The sequence below is a fragment of the Entelurus aequoreus genome, linkage group LG02 (genome assembly GCF_033978785.1).
Source record: "Entelurus aequoreus isolate RoL-2023_Sb linkage group LG02, RoL_Eaeq_v1.1, whole genome shotgun sequence".
NCBI lineage: Eukaryota > Metazoa > Chordata > Actinopteri > Syngnathiformes > Syngnathidae > Entelurus > Entelurus aequoreus.
The window spans coordinates 66383927-66400017 of record NC_084732.1 but is presented as its reverse complement, the minus strand read 5'-3'; the positions used below and the strand labels follow the sequence as shown (position 1 = coordinate 66400017).

Genomic DNA, 16091 nt, shown 5'->3' with positions numbered 1-16091 from the left:
AGGGTTGCATGAGGTACCTACATATAATGTTACGTTAGTCAATGTATCACACACAGTAACATAACGTTAGACGGCGGTCAGCAGCACAGCATATTTTAGCCACCTACAAAAAGACAAACATAGTCAAATAAAGGTCAGTTAAAATGTATACTATATTAAGAATATGTGTACATATTGCATAGGGCCCTGACATCTAAAAAGTACAACTCTGTTCATTGTTATGTTCATGTATTTGTTATGTTTTTCATGTGTACGCACACATCAACACACATACAGTATGAGATGAGATCAATGAGATAAGGTAAGAACAGAATAGAAACTGATGTAGAACTAGTTACAATGCAATATGCCATGGAAATACAATGTTAACACTTTTGTACAAATAAGTACAGTTGCACTTGTTTTTGCAAATGTGTTTATTCTGTAAAGGAATGAGTTAAATGTTTAAAATTGTTTAAACTATTAAAATGACTGGTTAATAGTGCTATTATGAATTGCAATGTCAGTACTATTTTTTTTCCTGCTATTTCAAATGCACTTGCTTTAATAAATAAATACAGCGGTTTAAAAGCATACACAATCTGTGTAAAAATATTAGTCTGTGGTTAAAAGGACTTGAAAGGACTCGAAACTCAAAATGCAGGACTTGTGACTTGACTTGAGACTTTCCAGTCTTGACTTTGGACTTGACTCGGGACTTGCCTGTCTTGACTCGGGACTTGACTCGAGACTTGAGGGCAAAGACTTGAGACTTACTTGTGACTTGCAAAGCAATGACTTGGTCCCACCTCTGCCAGGAACCAAGAGTTCCTGGAATTTTGGTGGAAAAGGGCCTTATATCATATGAGGAAATGTAAACCCTTTTAACAAAGACAATTAAAGTGGTGGGTGGAAAAGAAGAGGACTAGGACTAGACTGCTGAAAGATCCAAGAGCGCTAAAAAAGCATATGTGCTACGACCAGAATCAGGAATCACTGGAGCTCACTTACTCGCTGGTCATTTAGCATTCTCTAGGCAGCATGATACCTGATCTCAGTTAGACTGATACTATCTCCAACTCCCTACAATACAGGGCCACAGTGAAGGGTATTCTAACATTTGGTAAACACTAACGGGAGGAGATGTTTGCTACACAAAAAACCCCTAGTAATCTTCACAGAATGATTAATGACCTCATTGTTCAAGCTTTATTTTTCGAGTACAATTTTTTCGACATATTGTTTATTCGCTAACATTTTCACCTGGTTGTGTTCATTTACTGAATTGCACATTTTTAGTGTGCTTATCTTTCCCAGTAAAGGAGGACATGGAATGCCCGTACGTGTTGCAGTACCAACTCAAATAAGCAGGTCCATACCATAAAGCCCAGCCCTCATGTCAACATTGTACTGTGTCAATATATCACTAATGAAAGAAAGGAAGACATGTACTCACAACTCCTCCAGATAGGGAAAGTTCTTGAAAACATTTGCTGGAAGCTCAGTGATGTTGTTCATGCTCAGATCTCTGTGGAGAAGAAACAAAAACAAATTACAAGTAAACCTGTTTTGGGGTTAAAAAAAAAAGTTGCTGCTGACATTGTCTTCTGTTTTAGTGTGTCTGTCTCCATCTCCAGGTATAAATTGAATGTCACAGATGAACAACTTCTAGATTCATGGCTAAATCCTCCTATTATTCAAATGAGGCATGATATAAAATCTAGATTAATTTTGATGAGCCGAGACACGATGCATCAGTAGTAGAAACAGCAGCAAACAAGACATCGCTGGCTCAATGCTGCTGTGCTGGGTAAGATTCTTCTTCTTTACAGTTTTACAGCAGCATCCATATATGTTGCATTACTGCCATCTTCAGTTTCATTTTGTAATTACCGTATTTTCCGCACTATACGGCGCACCTAAAAACCTCCAATTTTCTCAAAAGCTGACAGTGCGCCTTATAATCCGGTGCGCCTTATATATGGCAGCAGGTAGTCGTCATGGGGAGCAGTTGCATCTTTTTTCCCTCCCACGGTAGCGGTCGTTTGATTCCACACTTTGTCCTTTTTTATTGTGGATCACGGATTTGTATCTTAAACCACCTCGGATACTTTACCCTCTTGAAAATGAGAGTCGTGAACGCGAAACGGACAATCACTCTGACTTTTATTTCATCGACAATACATCGGCGAAGCACTTTAGCTACGGAGCTAACGTGATAGCATCGTGCTTAACTGCAGATCGAAACAGAAGAAATAAGCCCCTGACTGGAAGGATAGACAGAAGATCAACAATACTACTATTACTTCTACTATCAGGAGACGTCGAACCAATCCCCGGACCTGTAACCACACGGTTAATGCTGTCCCGCCTGGCGAAGCCTAGCAATGCTGCTGCTAACGACGCCATTGTAGCTAACTTAGCTACGGGACCTCATTGGAGCTATGCTAAAAACATTAGCTCTCCACCTACGCCAGCCTCTTTTTGCTCATCTCAACCCGAGCTCACCCCTGCTCCAGCGGTCGGCGACTCGAGGGAGGACTGCACCCTGTTCATCGAAGCGATCGGCGGACCGGCGGCGGAGGATGACGACCCAGACACCGGTGAAGACAGCGGTCCGGCGGCGAACAGCGCGACGACGGACAACAAGGTGACTGTCGACATCAACACCCCGGTCTGCAGCAGAGACGGTCCAGGCGCAGGTCCCTGACGGTCGGGGACGCGGCGCCTGGACCCATGGCCTATACAGGATTCAGGGGCCTCTTCATCAAATCCTGGTCTTTGTTCGCAGGTACACCTAAGCCCACCAAATCCACAACCCCCCCCTCTCCAACTCCGCCGCTCTCCAAAACCCGCGAAAAAAAAACCCACCCCCGCCCACCCTACCTGGCCCCCCCTCTCCAACTCCGCCCCTCCGCCTCCCCCTTCACCTGGCTGTCGAACAACAGGCCTCTCTCCCCCTCCTCCCCCTCCCACAAGCCTCTACATCAAAACAGAGAACTGGACTGCCCTTCATCTTCAACAACAACCAACATGGCCATCCCTCCTTTTTCTGGACATTACCACTATACAGCGGACTCTGATGCTCTTTTTGGTTCCAGTGGGCTACACATCATCCACCTTAATGTGAACAGCCTCTCTGGAACCAAACTCGACCAAATCAGAGAAATGTTCCTCAACAAGAAGGTAAAAATACTGTGTTTCTCTGAAACGAAATTAGATCAAAGTGTTTCTGACTCAGAGATAGAGATAGAAAACTTTTTGGTTATCAGAAAGGATAGGAATAAACATGGTGGGGGTGTTTGTATGTATATTCACCAGGATATTACATACATAACTCACACTGATCTCAACCACAATGCCCTTGAATCTGTGTGGGCTGAAATCAAATTTAAAAACGCGAATCCAGTACTAATAGGGACTGTATATAGACCCCCTAATCAGTGTGACTTCTATGAGGCTCTCGAGGAGTGCTTGGCTGGGGTGGACAACGTGGAGAAAATTCTAACTGGGGATCTGAACACAGATATTCAACGCAGAGATGCACCTGTCTTCAGATTCTACAGAAGGTTTTGTAATCTACACGGTCTTTCCCAGCTAATAACACTACCTACAAGGGTGTGTGATTCCACCCAATCAACCATAGATCTCATTCTCACTTCAGACCGGCCTAAAATAAAAAATTGTGGGGTCATGATCTGTGGTCTTAGCGACCACTATCTAACCTTCTGCACCCACAAAATAGCTAAACGCAAAGCCAACGGCCACATAACAATCCAGATCCCTTAAAAAATACTACAGTGATAATTTCAACCTAAAATTAGGTGAGTGGGACTGGTCCCCTGTGCTCGCGAGCAACCTGGTCGATGATGCTTGGGATCGCTTCAAAACAGCGTTACTAATGATACTAAACGACATGGCTCCCGTGAAAACAGTCAGGATCAAAGCCCGCTCTGAACCATGGATGAATCCGGACTTATTAGCTGCCATAAAAGACAGAGACAGAAAATACTCAGAATACCAAAAGTGCAAAACCGAAGTAGATAAACAACCCAATAATAACAACCTCAAATCCCTCCTTTCAACACTCATAAAGCAATGCAATAAATTAAGAAATAAGACAACGAACCTGACTAAATCCTTTAAAAAAAATTACATTACCGACAAAATAGAGGAAAACACAAATAAACCATGTGAGCTCTGGAAAATCCTCAACAACCACCTTCCCGGTTGCAGCCAGAAACTAAAAACCAGACTCACCAACATCAACATCAAGGAGGGTGACTCCCTCATTACAGACAAAATGGAGGTAGTAAGCAGACTTAACACATTTTTCACCAGCATAGCCGCAACTCTAGTCAACAGGCTGTCCCACCACTCTGGTCGCTTTGGTATAGAACACATTAAAGCCTTCTACAGAAAGCTAGGAGTATCCAACAACGATTTCAAATTAGAAATGGTCTCAGCTGATGAGGTACTTAAAAAATTGAGCGCGCTCCACCAAAACAAGGCCATCGGCCTTGACAATATCCCCTCCAGATTCCTCAGGGACTCTGCCTCCACCATTGCCCCTATCATCACGCACATAATAAACCTCTCAATTTCTCAAGGCCAAGTACCAAAAGATTTTAAGATAGCAAGAGTAACTCCCCTCTTTAAAAAAGGAAGCAAATTGGAACCTGGTAACTACCGACCTGTTTCTATTATCAGTTCCATTTCGAAAGTAATGGAAAAAATAGTTTATGAACGGGTCGATAATTACCTTGCCACTAATAAACTCATGTACAAATTCCAATCCGGCTTCAGAACTAACCACTCCACTGACACATGCCTTCTCTATCTGACCGACCACATCAAACATGAGGTGGACGCGGGCAAATACTGCGGAATGGTCATGCTGGACCTTCAGAAGGCATATGACACCGTTAACCACGTTTTAGTGTTAGATAAACTCAGAGCAATCGGATTGGATAAAACCTCATCGAGCTGGATGCAATCTTACTTGGAGGGGAGGAAACAGGTGGTAGAGGTAAACGGCACCGTGTCCCCCCCCCCCTCTCAGTAAGCTGTGGAGTCCCCCAAGGCAGTATATTAGGGCCTTTACTGTTCCTAATATACATACACGACTTGTCATCAGCGTGCGACTGTGAATTGTTCCTGTTTGCGGATGACTCTGCCTTGCTGGTATCCGGCAAGGACAAGTCACAGGTGGAGAAAATCCTCTGTGCTGAACTCTGTAGAATTTGCACCTGGCTTGCTGACAACAAGCTATCAATACACTTTGGTAAAACGGAATCCATCCTATTTGGGTCCCACATCAACCTTAAGAAAGTCAATGACTTCACTATAAAAGTGGGTGACATTGTTATCACAAGGAAGGATGAGGTCACCTAACTAGGTTCCATTCTAGAGGCTAATCTTTCCTGTGATAAAATGGCAACCAAGGTAATCAAAAAGGTCAACCAACGAACAAGATTTCTCTACAGAATCTCCTCTCTGGTCAACAAAAGCACCATGAAGATTCTAGCGGGAACTCTCGTTCAACGCTTTTTCGATTACGCATGCACCTCCTGGTACCCTAGCACCTCCAAATCCCTCAAATCTAGACTCCAAACATCCCAGAACAAGCTAGTCAGATTACTTCAAGACCTCCACCCCAGATCACACCTCACTCCTACCCACTTCTCCAAAGTGGGCTGGCTCGGGGTGGAGGACAGAGTAAAACAACTTGCACGTAGCCTAGTCTATAAAATCCGCTACACCTCCCTGATACCGAAGTACATGTCAAACTACTTCCTTAACGTAAATGACCGCCATAACCACAACACCAGGGGGAGCTCCACTAACCACGTTAAACCCAGACTCCGAACTAACAAAGGTCTTAACTCATTCTCTTTCAATGCCACATCAATATGGAATGCACTCCCAACAGGTGTAAAAGAAAGGGCATCTCTATCGTCCTTCAAAACCGCACTAAAAGAACACCTCCAGGCAACTACAACCCTAAACTAACACCCTCCCTTCCACATAAAACCTCTTCGGATTATAAATAATCAAATGTAAACAATCAAACAATCAAATGTATACACTTTTTCTTACACTTTTTCTTATACTTTCTGATCTCTCTCTCTATGTCCACTACTTGCTATACATATCCTACCAAGTCAGTCCTACACTGTTTCTCTGATGATGCAATTGTTGATGCTGATTGTTGACTGAAGTGTTGATACCAACCAAACCTAACCCCCCCCCCCTCCATATCCCACACCCCGGATTGTAAATAATGTAAATAATGTAAATAATTCAATATATATACTCTGATTACCTTGTGTGATGACTGTATTATGATGTTAGTATATATTTGATAGTATTTGATAGTATATATCTGTATCATGAATCAATTTAAGTGGACCCCGACTTAAACAAGTTGAAAAACTTATTCGGGTGTTACCATTTAGTGGTCAATTGTACGGAATATGTACTTCACTGTGCAATCTACCGGTACTAATAAAAGTTTCAATCAATCAATCAATGGACAAATATTGAGCCACAACAGGTCTCGCAACTATAGGATGCATAACGTAACCCCAGCCTCTACTGTAGCGTCTATTCTATGCACCTTACAATGCGGTGCGCCTTATAATGTGGTGCACCTTATATATAAACAAAGTTTTAAAATAAGCCATTTATTGAAGGTGTGCCTCATAATCCTGTGTGCCTTATAGTGCGGAAAATACGGTACATTAAAGTCTCTCCTTAAATTCAGTGCAGCATAAACTATAGTTGGCTCTCGGTTATCAATGCTAAAAACACCTTGTCTGTGTTAGAGTTTAAAATAACAACATTACTAATATTTGGTTAATATTCAGGTCACGATATGTATAAAGAGTATTGTTTGCAGGTTTTGGATGGTTAATTCGAAAGTTTTGTGGGCAAAATAGAGAGCCCCCATTGACTCCATTTTTAGCTGCCTTTTTTTATTGTTTATGAATTAGAATGCATAAAAAATAAAAACATATGTATTCATGTCTTTAATAGGGATTGTGATTGATAGACAACATCTCTTTCTACATGTCTTTCTAATTGTTGCATATTTCCAGTATTACTGATCTGATAATATGGTCAGAATGCAGAAGTGTTTCTCCAGTGAGGTCAATCTCCGGAAATAGCCGAAGGTATTGGATGGAATATTCAAAATGGCTGACTGAATTTGTGGCATTTTCTGTTGTTTAGACCGTATTCACATCGTTTGCGGATTGTAAATACAATTGGAAATGGTTTAATGGATACAATGAAACACAATTTAGCATATAAAGTAAACTTTGTTTTCCCACTCTACTTGTACTTTGAATTCATATTCGTTGAATGAGCGTTGTTTTCTTTATTGGCAAATCAAAACAAGGACAGTAAATAGCCTAAAACGGAAGCAAAGAAGTAGCAAAAAACTTGGTAAGCTTTGAAATAGGGCTGGGCGATATATCGATATACTCGATATATCACGGTTTTGTCTCTGTGCGATATAGAAAATGACTATATTGTGATATTTGAGTATACGTTCTCACGCAGTTGCTTTTAGCTGCGGGCATTACACTGCATGCGTTTCCCACTCTTTCTTGTCTCTCCTTCTCACAGAGACGTAAATCAAGCGCACCTTCTTACACACGTCATGTGTGTAAGAAGCAGAGAGCTAGCGACATGGTAACGTTAGCTGTAATGCTAACGGTGCAGTGCGGGTAGTGATACGAGAGAGAGAAGGTGCGAATCTTGTAACAAATGAAGGAAGAATTAATTCCCAAGAAAAACAGCACGGGGTCCATCGTCTGGCGGTGGTTTGGCTTCAAGCGGAAATATGTTGAACATTTATGTGGCAAAAGCGTTGCTACAAAAAGTAGCACCACTGCTAATGTAGCATATTTGAAAAGTCACCCGCTAGAGAATGAAGAGTTCTTGAAACTCTGCATGTCAACATCTCTGGCCGGTGCCACACCAACAAAATGCCCAAGCAACTATTTCCAGATCAACACCGTATGAAAAAAAAAATCAACAGAAGGTGATAACGTCCACAGGAACCTACCACATAGCGAATCACTATTTGATTTCCTATTATGCCACTCATTTTTATTTGACAGTTGTTGAAATATCTTGTGTGACATCATGCACAAAAATGCACTTTATTTAACTGCACTGAGTGACGAAACAAACACGCTCACTATCGCGCTTATTGCAACCATAGACAGCAAAACACTTGTATTTTAACTTTTAAACACTTACTTTAGTTATCTGCTGTACTGAGAAATGCCTGTGTTGTTAGCTGCCGTAGCGGAACTGCTGTGTCTAAACTGGCGTGTGACGTCACGATTTACATTTTTTCTCTAACTTTAAAACCAGTCCCGGAACATGAATACAAAATAATCGGCTCTGTTGGCCACTTACTTAATAAAAATACGAGACAAAGTGCGTCCCTTGACAGCTCAATACAGAATGCATACTTTTGTTTCTAAAGACGGGACGATTCAGTTTGTCAAGTTTGACGGTTGCAGTCAAAATCCATCGCACTCACACTCAATTGCTTATTTATGAGGGACATTATTTCACGTAAGAGGGACATCATTTAATGAATGCAAAAAAAATGAATATTCAATAGGGCTAGTCACCTGGGCCGTTTATACAGTACACCCCACACAACAGCACGGAAATGGCCGCTAAGGGTTACATGCAGTCACAAATTCTGATGGGGGTAGCTAGTCACATGGGGTAACTGGACACCCCGGCGTGACACAGAAGGTCTAGTGACCTATGACTCCCACGACTGCGGCACACCACGCACATGACACCCTTACTAGTATAAAGAGTAGGCTGAAAAATAAATAAATACCATTAATTAAATAAGAGGCTGACTGGCAATTATTCATCAGTTCCTTTAACAAGTGTAACTAATAAAAAAATTACTCAATCCAGATCCCATGAAGTAGCGAGAACTTTAAATTACGGTTTGACCGATTGTCTGCCAGGGTGATTATCGGCGCCGATATTAGACATTTTGACATGGTTTTGAATTCTGTATTTACATAACACTTTACTATACCTGAAACAATACCCAAAGCGCTTTACAATATACATCACATTCACACACTGATGGCCATGTAAGGCGCCAACCACGACTCATCAGAAGCAAGGGTGAAATGTCTTGCCCAAGGACACAACAGCCATCCCAAGAGAAGTATACATCGGCAATGGCCTTTTTTCCAGTCTTTATCGGCTTTCTTTTCTATTACATACAATTGAGCAAAACAAAGTCAACAGTACACAATACCTAAACAAAATCAAAATGTATCTACTCATTGAAAACATTTTTGCCCTCAAAGTGCTTCTGTGTCCAGAGATTTTTTCTTTGAATGTGTAAACATCACCAAAAACTATTTTAAAAACTATTTTAAGAAACTAAAAATATGAATCTAATCATTCTAGTATTGATCATATACTTATAATACCCTTGGTATTGACAACACAAATTTATAGATCGAACCGCCCTCCTATGTGTTGTGGACTGACTGCAAAAATGTGGACACACCAACAGTTGTTTGTATATCATCCTCTCTCTAACTCTTATAAATACACTATACTTATATGTTCTGTTAGTAACTGCTTACTTACCGGCAACATAGTTCCATCTACACTTCCAAGATTACTAAGCATTTATTTATTTTGTTTTTAGCTAATTTAGCGTCTACTAAGCTATTAGCTTGCCTGCTCGTGCTTGCTCTCAATATGTAAAATGTTTAGCTTTGTCCTAATACTTGATAATGATACCTAAGATATTAAGAAACATAATTTATTTGGTGTACTGAAGGCGATTATAATTAACTTAGGAGAGCAGCACTATACTATGTATGGAGATAGACAATTAGCTGCTAGCTTGTCAGCCGGAGGATTAAAATGAATACAATATTAGCGAGAGGGAATCGGCATTGAAAGGCATTGATCGACAAAGGCGATCACCTACTTTTTCAAAATAATAAGCCAATACTGATCAGTGGCTGATCGATGGACACATCGCTCGAAAAAACTAACTGATAGGGTACTTGATCACTAAAATAATCGATAGCTGCAGGCCTATAACTAATGAACTTATCGTATATAACCTGTCTTTATCACATGAATGTACGTGTATAAGCAAGTGAGAGGCCACATTTTTGACTTGATAGGTTATTCTTTTTCTATTTATTACAATATAGTCACCAGTCAACTATGGTTGCAGGACCTCCATAAGCAGCAGAATTAGCTTTAGAGTGGTCTTCAAAGCAGAAGAAGACAATGGGCAGTTTAATATTTAAAAAATAGATATTTTAAACACAAGAACATGGTCCTGAACATTATGTGTATGTTTGCACATGTACCAGCATTTCTAAACAAGAAAATAGCTAATTTTTTATTCAAACTCATTTGTATACTCTAGCCTTTAAATAGACCCCCCTTTTTTAGACCAGTTGATCTGCCGTTTTCTTTTCTCCTCTGCCCCCTCGCCGGGTTATTCCGGTTCCGGTGACCATGGATGAGGTGCTGGCTGTCCAGAGTTGGGACCCGGGGTGGACCGCTCGCCGGTGCATCGGTTGGGGACGTCTCTGCGCTGCTGACCTGTCTCCGCTCGGGATGGTCTCCTGCTGGCCCCACTATGGACTGGACTCTCACTGTTATGTTGGATCCACTAGGGACTGTACTTAGAGGGTGGGGTTACCCACATATGCGATCCTCCCCAAGGTTTCTCATAGTCATTCACATCGACGTCCCTTGTGTGGGCTCTGTGCCGAGGATGTCGTTGTGGCTTGTGCAGCCCTTTGAGACTTTTGTGATTTAGGGCTATATAAATAAACATTAATTGATTGATTGATTGAAACAAAACATTGTAAACACAAAAATAATAAAGCAAACAATACTGTGCTATCTATTTTTTTTTTCATTTGTTTTTCACAATGTGTTTTAGGATTCACTTCACTTCAGCCCCAGGGATCTTCACTGTTCAATCCAGCTTCAAGATAAGCATGTAGCAACATGAAAAATATGCACACAAGACTTGATTTGCTTCCACACAAAAGCTAATATCACAACACATGTTAATGGGAAATGGCTGATGAAAGGATTTTTTTCCAGAAAAATCTAAGAATGGAACGGACAAAACAATTTACAAGCATGTCACATTAAAAGAAACAAAGGGCAAAATGAGGCAGAACCTGCTTCAAAGTAAACCTTCAGACATGACAAACAGTATAAAGACTGAAAAAACATCCTGGATTTATAAATGAAGCAGCACCCTGCACCCTCCTATCCTTTTCAAATTGGTAATCTTGAATTTCATTGCCAGATCTCTCTAGGACCTTGTGTGTGGGCCCCTGAACTCCACCAAGGATCATATTGCCCTCCTCTGCAGTCCCAACTACACTTGCATACACACGACGACATTACACACTGTGTCCATAACACAACACTCATCATTCCTGCTAGCTTATGTTCCATCTACATGCATCCAGTTATCCATTTACTTATATACTGTGGAGCTGCAACAACAACCTGCAAACTTATGATTTTCTCATACTCTGGAACTCCATCGGTTTTGTGGCTCTGCCAACATTGGTAGTCCACTGGACAGGCTCCGAAATATTAGCTGCAAATTTTCTCAATCATATGCAGGGCAGAATGCAAGAGTATGGGAGGCCTGCAAGACTATATCACACTTTGTCCCTCCCTTAGTTTGTGGCTGCTTTACTCATCAAGGTCCATGGTCTGTCCTGCCTTAGACAGATTGAAGAGGACACTTAAAATGCAGCGGTGATGAATGATGACAATTTTAAATGGTTGCATAAGCTCACATTGCTAAATATCAATCCCATGTGCTGTTTGGATTTATTAAAGTTGGGGATGAGTAACACAAGTAACAGACCTGCTTATAAAAAAGGACCAACAGGAATACAGTTGGCCATGTCACATGTTTCTGGCATCAAACTACAATTACCTTGAATTCAAGTATCATAGTATTACCTCATTCTAAACAGGCAGTGACAAACTGCAAAACTCCTGACTCACAGTAAGGTGAAAATTCCAAGTTAAAATAATAATTAATGGGTGGTGGTTGTGTTGAATGTAGCTGGCGTATTTCCGTCAAACATTTGCCAACAAAAGCAAGCACTGCAACTTTACTCAGACAATTATATTTGGGATATTTAACTCAGAAGGTATGAGACTCAAACAGGGTCTGAGGTTGCTATTTTATAACAAAGAACTAGAAGAGAAACAATTCGTTTTAACAATGATTTGATTCGATATTTGTGGTTCAGGGTCCAGGACAGTTTTTTTTTAGAACGATACGATATGAAACGATTCAGTGAGTTGAAATAGATTCAGTAACTTTTTAGCAAAACAAATCAAGCAGTGTGACTGTGAAAAATATAGTGGATACTTGACGCTGCAGGTGAAGTTTCCTATATTATTGTTATTTATTGTAAGGGAATTGGGTATAAATGAATTATGGATACAAACAAGCAAATTAACAACAATTAATGGCCAATGAATTATGGATACAAACAAGCAAGTTAACAACAATTAATGGCCAATGCATTCACATCTTATTTGAATAAAGTGCAACCGACACTTCTACCTGAGACGCCGAGATGAGCGGTCGCACCCTCTTTCGCTCCCGATCGGGAATCCAAACAACTGCTCGGATTATCCCACACTTCCTCCTTTTTCTACTGTGGATTACGGATTTATATTTTAAACCTCCTCGGATACTCTACCCTCTTGAAAATGAGAGTCGAGAACGCGAAATGGACATACACAGTGACTTTTATCTCCACGACAATATATCGGCGAAGCACCTTGGCTTCGGAGCTAACGTGTTAGCATCGTGCTTGTCTGCACATCGAGGCAGAAGAAACATGCCCCTGACTGGAAGGATAGACAGAAAGTCAATAATACTACTATTACTTCTACTATCAGGAGACACTGAACTCAACCCTGGACCTGCAACAACACGGTTAATGTTGTCCCGACTGGCGAAGACTAGCAATGCTACTGCTAGCGTCGCCATCGAAGCTAACTCGGCTACCGGCTCGTCTCAGCTCAGGCTCACCTGTGCTCCTGTGGTCGGCGGCTCGGCGGAGGACTTCGCCCCGTTCATCGACACGGTCGGAGGCTCGGCGGCGGCGGCGGAGGACGACCCAGTCATCAGAGAAGGCAGCGACTCAGCGGCGGTGAACGACGCGGCGGCTGCGGTGGACGGCGACCCAGACATCGGTGATTGCGGGGAACTGCACGAGATGGCGGGGGTCCACAAGACCTCTCCCCGGTCCCGGACGGCCGAGGACGCGCCATACACAGGATTTAGAGGCGCCTTTACACAAACATTTTCGTTATTCTCTTTCTCTTTGTCTTCAAAAAAGCCCGCCAAAAGGAAACCCAACCCATCCCCCAGCAACCCTACCTGGCCTCCTCCTCCCTCTCCCTCCCCTCCCCCTTTCTCTCCCTCCCCCTTCACCTGGAGGACGATCAATATGCCTCTCTCTCCTCTCTCTCCTTGCTCTTCAACTGCAACAGCAATAATAACCAACAATTTTTCTGGTCAGTACCACAACACAGCGGACTCTGATGCTCTTTTTGGTTCCAGTGGACTACACATCATCCACCTTAATGTGAACAGCCTCTCTGGAGCCAAACTCGACCAAATCAGAGAAATGTTCCTCAACACGAAGGTAAAAATCTTGTGTTTCTCGGAAACCAAATTTGATCAAAGTATTTCTGACTCAGAGATAGAAATACAAAACTTTTCGGTTATCAGAAATGATAGGAATAAACACGGTGGGGGCGTTTGTATGTATATTCACCAGGATATTAAATACATAACTCGCACTGATCTTAACCACAATAACCTGGAATCTGTGTGGGCGGAAATCAAATTTAAAAATGCTAAGCCGGTACTAATAGGGACTGTTTATAGACCCCCTAATCAGAGTGATTTCTATGGGGCTTTGGAAGAATGCTTGGCGGGGACAGACAACATGGAGAAAATTATAACTGGGGATCTGAACACAGATATTCAACGCAAAGATGCGCCTGTCTTCAGATCCTTCAGCAAGTTTTGTAATCTGCACGGTCTTCCCCAGCTAATAGCGCTACCCACAAGGGTGTGTGATTCCACCCAATCAACCATAGATCTCATTCTCACTTCAGACCGGCCTAAAATAAAAAATAGTGGGGTCATGATCTGTGGTCTTAGCGACCACTATCTAACCTTCTGCACCCGTAAAATAGCTAAACCTAAAGCCAATGGCCACATAACAGCCCAATCCAGATCCCTCAAAAAATACTCCAATGACAATTTCAATTTAAAATTAGATGAGTGGGACTGGTCCCCTGTGCTCGCGAGCAACCTGGTCGATGTCGCTTGGGATCGCTTCAAAACGGCGTTCCTAAAGATACTAAATGACATGGCTCCCGTGAAAACAGTCAGGATCAAAGCCCGCTCGGAACCATGGATGAATCCGGACCTATTAGCTGCCATAAAAGACAGAGACAGGAAATACTCTGAATACCAAAAATGTAAAACAGAAGTAGATAAACAACCCAATAATATCAACCTCAAATTACTCCTTTCAACTCTCAAAAAGCAATGCAATAAATTAAGAAATAAGTCAACCAACCTGACTAAATCCTTAAAAAAAAATTACATTAACGACAAAATAGAGGAAAACACGAATAAGCCACGTGAGCTCTGGAAAATTCTCAACAACCAGCTTCCTGGTTGCAGCCAGAAACTTAAAACAAGACTCACCAACATCAGCATCAAGGAGGGTGACTCCCTCATTACAGACAAAATGGAGGTAGCTAGCAGACTTAACGCCTTTTTCACCAGCATAGCTGCAACTCTTGTCAACAAGCTGTCCCACCACTCTGGTCGCTTTGGTGTAGAACACATTAAAGCCTTCTACAGAAAGCTAGGAGTATCCAACAATGATTTCAAATTAGAAATGGTCACAGCTGATGAGGTGTTTAAAAAATTGAGCGCGCTCCACCCTAACAAGGCCACCGGCCTTGATAATATTCCCTCCAGATTCCTCAGGGACTCTGCCTCCATCATTGCCCCGATCATCACGCACATAATAAACCTATCAATTACACAAGGCCAAGTACCAAAAGATTTTAAGATAGCAAGAGTAACTCCCCTCTTTAAAAAAGGAAGCAAATTGGAACCTGGCAACTACCGACCTGTTTCTATTCTCAGCTCCATTTCGAAAGTAATGGAGAAAATAGTTTATGAACAGGTCGATAGTTACCTTGCCACTAATAAACTCATGTACAAATTCCAATCCGGCTTCAGAACAAACCACTCCACTGACACATGCCTTCTCTATCTGACCGACCACATCAAACATGAGGTGGACGCGGGCAAATACTGCGGCATGGTCATGCTGGACCTTCAGAAGGCCTTTGACACCGTTAACCACGCTATACTGTTGGATAAGCTCAGAGCAATCGGATTTAACAAAACCTCTTGGAGCTGGATGCAGTCTTACTTGGAGGGGAGGGAGCAGGTGGTAGAGGTGAACGGCACCGTGTCCCCCCCCCTCTCGGTGAGCTGTGGAGTCCCCCAAGGCAGTATATTGGGACCTTTACTGTTCCTAATATACATAAACGACATGTCATCGGCATGTGACTGTGAATTGTTTTTGTTTGCGGATGACTCTGCCCTGCTGGTATCCGGCAAGGACAAGTCACAGGTGGAGAAAATCCTCAGTGCTGAGCTCTGTAGAACTTGCACCTGGCTCGCTGACAACAAGCTATCCATCCACTTGGGTAAAACAGAATCCATCCTGTTTGGGTCCCACATCAAACTTAAGAGAGTCAATCACTTCACCATAAAAGTAGGTGACAGTGTCATCACCAGGAAAGATGAGGTCACCTACCTAGGTTCCATTCTAGAGGCTAACCTTTCCTGTGATAAAATGGCAACCAAGGTAATCAAAAAGGTTAACCAACGAACGAGATTTCTCTACAGAATTTCCTCTCTGGTCAACAAAAGCACCTTGAGGATTCTGGCGGGAACTCTCGTTCAACCCTTTTTC

General features: G+C 42.1%; 1 protein-coding gene across 1 annotated transcript in view; it reads right to left on the bottom strand.

Moving 5' to 3' along the window:
- The window catches only part of lgr4 (leucine-rich repeat containing G protein-coupled receptor 4), an 88839-nt gene that overhangs the window by 47432 nt on the left and 25316 nt on the right, over positions 1-16091 (bottom strand). The window contains exon 2 of the mRNA XM_062030854.1: positions 1436-1507. Coding sequence (XP_061886838.1) covers positions 1436-1507 — 72 coding nt within the window. The remainder of the gene's footprint in view (positions 1-1435; positions 1508-16091) is intronic.